This window comes from Perca flavescens, chromosome 12, assembly GCF_004354835.1.
Source record: "Perca flavescens isolate YP-PL-M2 chromosome 12, PFLA_1.0, whole genome shotgun sequence".
Taxonomy (NCBI): domain Eukaryota; kingdom Metazoa; phylum Chordata; class Actinopteri; order Perciformes; family Percidae; genus Perca; species Perca flavescens.
The window spans coordinates 9,849,155-9,858,896 of NC_041342.1; the positions used below are offsets into that span (position 1 = coordinate 9,849,155).

The window sequence follows — 9,742 nt, forward strand, 5'->3', positions numbered from 1 at the left end:
TGATAGAAATGATTTGTGACCTAATAAATTCCCATCTAAGCTCCAGCTCACCTTCAACCTGAGCAGAGGTCTAATCATCGACAATAACTGAAATCACCTGTGTGTGGAAGTTCAGAGGCTTTAAGGAAACATGCAGCCTGAACACGTTGGACCCAGTCAGTTTCAGACTGAGAATGAAAGCTGTACCTTGGTCCCGTCTTCTAGTTTTCCTCCTGACTGGGCCACCGTGCTGCACTGCAACTGATACTGCTGATTCTGGGTGGGCCCTGCTGTTCACACATTATTCATTCTCTCACACCCCCCCGCCTCCCGCCCCCCAAACCCCGAGGAGCTCAAGTGAACACTACCTCCGTCTCCCAGTCGGCAGCTGGGAGTCACTGACTTCAAAGCCCCGTGATATGAATAATCAAACTGTTATTTTTAGCTTTTTCCTCTTCATGTTACTGACCTGACTTCATGATCTTCTCTCCCACCCCCCCTCTCTCCCTCCTGCCATCTCTCTTTCATGCATGCTCTCTCATGCCAACTCTTTTCCTTCTCTCTGTCTCTCTCAATCTCTGTCCATCTCTCTGCAGATTGCTGATTTGTACAAGAAGCAGCAGCAGATTCAGAACCAGGGTGAGAAAGCTGACCCCGAGGACTACTACTGATCAGTTGTAGTCATCAGCAGAGAATAATAAATAATGGCATTTTCAAAAATAATTGTAAATAGCTTCTTTTCTTTATGTAATGTCAAATGAAAATAAAGGCTCTTTGCCAGTTTTAAGCATCCTGTCATTTGTGTTATTGATTTATCGAAGCAGCTCCATTTCCGATGCCAAAAATTGCGTAAAACATCTCGTTGCATACCACGCACATACATTCCAACAAGCCCAAATCAATTCAGCAGTTACAGCATACCTGCTGGTAATAGATCCCTATCAACAATTCACTGCGCAAAAACTGCTAAGCACAACATGAAATGTGTGGTGGGCATACCAATACTTTATGCTGGCCTGATTTCTGCTGGAAAAGCGGCCGCAAAGTGCGTTCAGCGTGCGCTGTAATAAAAGAACAAGCCAAGGAGATTGCCGGCTGCCTGAAACGTTGTTAGAAGTAGAAAAAGAGCCGGCAGCTGACAGTTGCTCAAACAGCAGGACAAAAGGCACTCCCAGCTTGCATTAGATGATGGAAATCCACTAACTGTCCAGCCTGAATCAATCAGAGACTGATGGGTGTGTGTATTTTGCGGTGTATTCACAGTGAGAAGCAGAGAGGATTGTAAGAGTTTTGGCATAGTGATGCCATGTGAGAGGACATGAGGGTGCTTGTGACTGAAATCGGAACCAGAAAAGGGTTTATTGCCACAGCAAGTTACACCTGGGTGGAATTTGCGTTGGTGAATGGTGCATCATACACAAACTTTTAACATTCATAAGAAATAAACAATAAATACAGAAATGCAATAGAAAAGGAGGCTAAACCACTTAATGTTTGCGTTTCCTTGTGCTTTTGTCTGTGTGAGCCGTAAGCAATGTATTGCATTTAATGCCAAGGAAAGTGCAGAAAATATTTTGTTGAAAATAGGACACGGCGCCTGGGTAGCTCACCTGGTAGAGCAGGTGCCCATGTGTAGAGGTTTGCTCTTCTGCGCAGTGGCCGCGCAGGTTCGACTCTGCCCTGCGGCCCTTTGCTGCATGTCAATCCCTTTCTCTCTCCCCCTTCATGTCTTCAGCTGTCCTATACAAATAAAGGCCTAAAATGCAGAAGTGGGGACTGCTTGAGAATTTTGCTTTGCTTATTGGAACAGATACAAGAACAACCGAGCTGCATTAAAAACACAAGGAAGTATTGGACTGCCAACTGCTCATATTGCTGCTAACAAACTCCTATAACTGAGCATCTTAGTATCTGCTGTAGGGATGGTTTTAATCAGTCTGTCATTCACCATTTTGGTTTAGGCTGAAATCTGAACATCTACTTAATTGTTTACAGACATTCATGGTCTCCACCATGAGGTTGACATTTATGGTTTTGAGTGAAATCTCTCAACAACTATATGATTATTTTGAAATTTGGAGCACACGTTGATGTCCTTTTATTAGACTTAATTGTAATCAGTTTTTCTGATCCTTTTTTTCTTCTAGCACTATCATCAGGTCACTATTTCACTCCAATACTTTGGTTTATACGGAGCCCCTAAGGGGACGTGACTTTTTCTGGTCACATGAGAAACTTTATGGTGCGCACGCAGAAAATCTCATGCTCAAAAGAAACCAATCTAAGGCTAGCAAAATTATATTTACAAAGTACTGCTAAGGTTATGGGACTAAAGTTAAAGGAATACGCCACCGTTTGTTGAAATATGGCTTATCACGGTCTACCCTGGCTGTAGATGGGTGGGCCAATGCATTTTTTGTCTCAGTGCAAGTAATTGGTTTGTTTCTTTGTCTTTTGTTGACTCACTTTTACTCACAACATGCTAACCGGCAACATAGGATTCCATTCACTATGCTAAGCTAACTAGCGGCGGCGCTGCTGGTGTTGCACCGGACTAAAACAATGCATGCACAATGTAACATCGGAGGGGGGGAAGGGTGGTGGTCATTCGCCAGGGAAGGAGATTTTCGGCACGAACACCGGTAACGCTAACGGAGTTGTAACGATACGAATGGCCGCTGTTCTGACTCTGGTGCCTGGGTCTGTTTCCCGACGGTTCATCTGAAGCCTTGCAGCGCCGGGAGAGTGAGGCAGACAGACAGGGGTGTGCTAGCTGGCTAAATTACCATTAGATTAGTCGTCTATCTATACAGTTAACGTTACTGATTAATTCATGGGTTAGCCCAGAGTTGTTAACCATGGTCAAAACAATTATACGAAAAATAACTGAGCATGTTGAACGATGTCGTAATCTTATGTTACCCACCAAGAATTGGGTAATGTTATAGACCGAGCATTAGCATTAGCTACTTGTCAACCAGCACCTTTTATAGTAGGCTAATCTTAAAGCACTTTTCCGCTTCGGTCCCCCTACAGGTTGGAAGCGGAATTGTCAATTACAGTTACCATTACTATTATTCTTATGTCTCATTCGAACTACATGTCCGCTACCCGATCTGGCAAACTTGCATAGTGCGGTTATAGCCGATAGAGGGCCGCAAAGCAAATGCAGAAGTGGCGTTAACCCTGTTACGAGTTGATGAACCACTGAAACGATTTTGGAAACATTATTTTAAGGTACAAAAGAATCTTTGGTGTTGGATTGATTGATATTGAAATCAATCAATAAATAAGGTCTCTGTTGTATTACTGTGTTGCAAAGTGGCAATGACAAAGACAAAACGATGCCATGTGGCAGAAAATAAGTTGTATTACGTTTACGGAGTAGAACTTTCCTCCAACACCGGACATCATCATGTAATGCCTTTAAATAATAAAGGTTTATTTTCAAGTATATCAGCAACATTAACGGTTGCCTGGTTGCCCTTGGCAACCAAATTGTGACAATTGGCAACCTAATCATCACCCCTGGTTGATGTGATTTGAGTGGTGTGTGGCTTTCCATCTCTGTCTGCACTATTTTTTCCCCAAAAAGGACACCGTGAATACGTTGGTCAACAGAACTTCAAACCATACTGGACATTTAGTTTTGTGTGGTCTAACTAATAGAACTCCTACCTGATGTCATCACTGGTCTCATCTCTACGTGATGCCATCGCCGACCTCATGTCTGTCTCATTCACTCCTTGCCTGTGTTCTTCTCCACTGAGACATATTGTCAAACAAACATTATGTAATAGATTTTTTCATTAGTTTTTCTATATTAATAATATTAAGAAATGAATCTGTTGGTATCAAGTGGCTCCCCCTACACTTCCACCTAATGTTAGACCTACCGGTTGCCTTCCCCTGTCTTTCCTGATCCACCATCCTCACACCTGAAGGAAATTAACTCACTGTTAAATATAGCAGCCTAAATTCAATTCTTAAATCAGCCTAGTGATGGCATCAGATAAGACTACTATTATGCAGTAAGGTTGTGCTACTGTTGAAATTACATTCACATTTTGTGTGTGTATATATATATAATTCATTTATTGTGCATGCTACCTTATATTTACCAGTTGTTATTTTACCTTAATAAAATTGAGATATGTCATGCATGGGATTGGTACCATAGGGTTTAACCAAAATCAATGTAGCTATCAGCAACATTGGTTTGCATTAAGTTAGCGAACACTTGCCAGTCTGTTAACATGAATATTTGCAAGCCTCCAAGTTTGGTAGCAAATCTATGCATGAGTTATTGCATTAGTTATGTTTTCCAGATTATTGTCATTTATTGAATATGCTACCTTATATTTACCAGTTTTAGCTCAGCAACCCCGGGTTTGCATATTCTAAGCCCGTATGCCCCGCATATAGCGCATACCCACTTTTTGCGCCACTGGAGGTGACGCATCGTGATATTGAATCGTTGACAGGATAATCAAAAATCGAATCGTGAGACCAGTGAAGATTTGCACCCCTGCTCAGCAGCCATTCTGATTGCTACTCAGATTAGTTTCTCATGTGCACCAGAAGAAAAAAAATTCCCATGTCCCTTTAGGGGCTCTGTATGTTTACAACCAAATGCTTGCAAAACTAATGACATTCCCAACAGCCTCAGCTGCACTTTAGTGCTTATTAGAAAATGTTAGCATGCTAGATTGTGGGGGGAAAAAAATCACAATTATTTTGGTCAATATTGAAATCGCGATTATTTAACAAGATAACTCCGAAAGAAAACAAATCTACAGTGAAAACACCTTGAACTGTGAAATTTCCCTTCATACTTTTCCCGTTGAACTCCCTTAAAATAAATAATACAAAAGATGTGTTCAAATGTTTCAATAGTATTAAATGATCAACACAAAATAAGAGTTTACTTGCAATGTTATGTGCAAAATAATCCTTATGGATTACATTATTTTTGTGATCGTTTGGAGCTGAAATTGAGATCAAAATCAGATTAATTCCACAGGCTTTTTTAACAGATTAGATTAGATTGACTTTAATGATCCCAAATTGGGACATTTCAGTGCTACAGCAGCAAAATATCAGACACAGCACACATGCAGAATATACAAGAAATAATGAATAGGATAGAATACAAGAACAACTATTTAAAAATAAAGACACAAAATGCGTATATCCAAGGTGGTGAATAAAAGTGTACAACCTACTTAAATAGTATTTATAAAGACGTAAGTAAAACCAACGTTTGTGCAAGTTGCACTATGGTGCAGTATTGTGATGTATATGAATCTTATCTAATACTAATACAAGTTTTACTGCCTGTGGTAGGAATGATTTCCTATAGCAGTCTGTGCGACACCGAAGCTGTCGGAGCCTCTTGGAGACACATGCTCAACTAAGATGATGAACACATCTGTAAAACCTGTACGCATGTCAGCATACATGCATCTAACTTTCAGCGCAAATCCCCATTGTGCTGGAGTACAGCCTGGAGGAGCCACTAGCTTGGCTGTAGACTCTTCAGTTAGTCTGTGTGGGATGGACAGCTACTAGGTGATCAGTAATGCATTGCTCCAGTTCAGCCGCAGGCCGTTGTGCTCAACACAATGAGATGCAGGAAATAAATTACAAGCGTTGGTAGGCTGACATTCTTGTGGCTGCAAGGAGGCATACAGTACATCAAGAGATAAAATGAGCCTTTATTGTCTCCTATAGGAGGAATTCATCCTGGGCAGTCGAGAGAACAAAAATGGCAACGCATCGCACATAAACACAATAAACATGCATAAAACAAAAGCATACATTATCTCATCCAATGGGTTCAATAAACATTCTTAAAACCTCACACTCACACTTAATTCTACTCAGATTTCACATTAAAATGATGCTGTGAACAATAACGTATGTATTGCACAATGCCCAAATGCAAGTGTCTCAACTCTGCAATTTCCCAGCAGCGGGGTGTCTACGCGATAATGTGCATGTTAAATAGTTCTGCTTCTGTGGCATGTCACTGTTTTCACATGTGCATAGTAGTTTGTATTTCCTATGCTGGAGTTCTTGTGAGGTCGCTATTTGTTATGCTACAGCATCTCGGTATGCAAGTATGCACACTGCATGGTGGGGGGTTTGCCTATTATTTGTGTGTGTGGGCTGTCTTGTGTCTGCTGAAGGGGAGGTTGAGAAGGACACCATTGTGGTAGAATAATCATGGAAATTCTGAATCCGGATTTGCCTGCCCTTTCTGTCTGCCGCTGTTGTTTATCTGTACTGTACTCTTAATTTTTCATCAATTTTTTCATTCACTACCCCTTGTGATGTTTGCTCTTGAAATATGTCTTTTCCCCTGTGTACTACTTTGGCTACATCTGACACTCATCATCACATCTCGTATATTTCTTTTTGAATAGAAACAAGGGTCCTGCTTGGTGTTTCTAAAATCAGAATTTCAAATAGCTCTCGTCATCTGTACTGTTGCTTTTAGAAGCTGGCTACAGCAGGCAAACTGCAAAGTGTGAGGGATGAAAAAAAGACCCTAATGGAAATCAAACAGGCAACAGAGCATGAAATATTGAAAATGCAAATATGTAATTCAATTCCATATTGTGTGTGCTGTATGATCCCGGCCTTTTGTTGTGAATTACTCTGAAGGTTGACTGCGCCGAGTTGTCTACTTATTGTATACGTGAGATTGTGTAAGTGGATAGGACGTCTCTGCGAGTCTTTGTGTACCTCTTTGTTGAAAGTAAGTGCCTGCACGCTGAGACGTCACTCTATCCATTTCCTCTTTTGTGCATGTGTGAATGGGTTTGTTTTTATCATCTCTGTGAAAGTGTGAGTGCCTGGTTAACTGCCCGTGTTTGTGGCTGTGTGTTTATATGTGTCAGTGATGTTTTCCGAGGGGGGCAGCTGGCACACATCACACGCCTGCGGGGCATTGCAGCACAGCGGTCTCCATCTCCACCAAGGTCCTAGCCCGTGTTACAACAGCTGTGGTGTTAGTTCACATCAAGTCACCCATTCAGACCTGGTCCCGCAGGGGACATTGCATTTGCAAACCTACCTGCCTTGAGCTGCCTATAGTATTATTTTTCCATGGCAATACTATATCGATACACAGACACCAAGTATCGAAGTATTTTTATATATGTTTGGTCAGTTTGTCTGCTTGACAGTCCCATTTTGCAACAATAAAATTGAAGTGAGAGGAACAGAGAAATGTATCTTTTTAGATAAAACAGATGTTGACAAAGTTTCCTTTTGGGGACATCATTTGAAATTGGGCAAAATTAGAAGTTGGAAAAAAGGTAATAAATTGCAATATATCGCAGAATATTGCAATTGTTTAAAATCGCAATATTGTATTGTGACATACGTATCGTGTCAATATCATATTGTGATGATATTGTATCATGACGATATTGTATCATGATTATATCGTATCATGATGATACTGTATAGTGATAATATCGTGATGATGATATCGTATTGCGATGATATTGTATTGTGATATTGTATCGCGATAATATCGTATCGGGATGATATTGTATTGTGATGATATTGTATCGTAACGCCTTTAGTGATTCCCACCCCTACCTGCTTGAGCTATGTTTGGCATGTTAGGAGCTTTGGGGTGTGGAGCATGGTTTATAATTAAAAACAAATGCCTAGGGCTGGGCAATAATTAAATATGATGATTTATCGTCTTTCAATGGAATCATATTGTGATGAAATCATGCATTGAGATATCGTGATATACAGTACAGGCCAAAAGTTTGGACACACTTTCTCATTCAATGCGTTTCCTTTTTATTTTCAGAACTATTTACATTGTAGATTCTCACTGAAGGCATCAACACTATAAATGAACACATATGGAATTATGTACTTAACAAAAAAGTATGAAATAACTGAAAACATGTCTTATATTTTAGATTCTTCAAAGTAGAAACTGTTTACCACATTATTGATGATTATTTATCTTAAATGTCACTGTAAAAAATATTTTGTGAAAGCAACAATGGTCAGCCCTACAATATCGTCGATAAATTGATATAGATGTATTTGGTCAAGAATATCCTGATATTTGATTTTCTCCATATCGCCCAGCCCTAAAAATTTCTGGTATTCTGACATAAGGCTGTGCAATTAATCTGAATTCCTTGAAATTGAAATCCTGAATACGATTTAAGCTTTTTTTTTTGCACATCACTGTTTTCACTGTTGATTTGTTTAACTGTTTGTCAACTTCAATAATAACAGTTGTGATTTCAATATTGACCAAAATAATCCAGATTATGATTGTTTCCATAACCGACAGATATTGTGACAGATTAAAAACAAGCTGAAGATGGCTCGTCAGTGTTGAAACTGTCCCTACTGTGTTTCTCTTTAAAGTTTTAGGAAGTGTCCCCTAGAGCAGCCTTATGGATTACCTCCAACTGCAAAGAAAATAAATAAATGGGGCATCTATTAAAAAAAAAAAAAACAGGTTTCACCTTTCTCTGTCCTTTTGTGTCCACCTCTCCTCCCCCGCCCTGTTCTCCCACATAAGCTATCTGTCTTATTCACAATACCCCTTTTCTCCACCCCGAGAACAATGTGTTTGTTCTCCTCCTCCCCATCCCTCCATCTCTTTCTATCCCTCCATCCATTTGTTTGGTGCTCTCTGCGACATCTCGGCCATGCCAGGCTATGAGGGAGAGAGGGAGGGAGGGACAGACGCGCCCATTGTCCCCAGCCGAACCCACAGAATATCAATAGTGTTTTTCTTGAGCAGGAGGGCCGAGCGTTGGCCAGTAACCTTTCGGATTTGATGATGTCAGGCCCCCTCTTTTTTGGGCCCTTTATATGATTTTCCACGTCCTCCAGTCTCCGCTCTAACCGGGTATTAGGTCCTCCACATAAGAGACAGTGCAGAATTGTATGCACTGTGTGACTCATCGGGGCACTTCATCAGCTCAGTTCAACTAGAACCAGTTGTGTGTGCCGATAAGTCCTGCAGGTTAAACGGAATACATTGTTTGTAAAGCAAATGGCCCCCAGAGCGCCCTTCTATCAGGAGGACATCACTTGTCAGTGCCTTCAAAAGCTGTTACAACTCACCATTGTAAAAAAACAAAACAAAAAAAACTGTTTTGTCGCTGAATCAATCTGAATTTAGGCACAGCGATGCTTTGAGGTAAATTGAAAATCGATTCACCTACAGTATGTATCGTGATTTTTTTTTTGTGATGATTTTTAAAATCGATTCTTTTCCCTAGACTCAATATTTTGTATTATTTATGTTTACCAAAGATTCACCTAAATGTTTTCTGTTTATACCTTACCTCCGACCACATCATATCTGCCAGCAAAACAGAGTGAAAGCAGAAATTGCAGAAAATCCATGTTATGTCTTTACAAATGAAATAAATGTCAGACTGACTGACTGACATGTGATGTGTAGTCTTCTTAGAAAACAATTTTTAGAAATGTCTTATCATATATTGTCTCTAGAAGTGTATTCTCCAACTTTTGTTTTTGTTAAAGGTGCCGTAGGTAGGATTGTGAAGATCCAGGACTTAGCCAAAACATTTTAACATCAATAACTTCTCAGTCCCTTTCCGCTAAAGCCCAAAACGGTCTCTTAAGGCGTGTGCATGAGCAGTGATTGACACGCAGTTAGACACCCCCCCCCGCGGCCCTGATTAGGTGCATCTGAACAGGGAGCGGGGGATTTTTGCAAATCGCAGTACAGGCTGTA

At 40.5% G+C, this 9,742-nt stretch overlaps 1 protein-coding gene across 1 annotated transcript in view; it reads left to right on the plus strand.

Moving 5' to 3' along the window:
- The window catches only part of lig1 (ligase I, DNA, ATP-dependent), a 70,019-nt gene extending 69,242 nt beyond the window's left edge, over positions 1-777 (plus strand). The window contains exon 27 of the mRNA XM_028593586.1: positions 576-777. Coding sequence (XP_028449387.1) covers positions 576-650 — 75 coding nt within the window. The 3' untranslated portion in view covers positions 651-777. The remainder of the gene's footprint in view (positions 1-575) is intronic.
- The last annotated feature ends 8,965 nt before the right edge of the window (positions 778-9,742 follow it).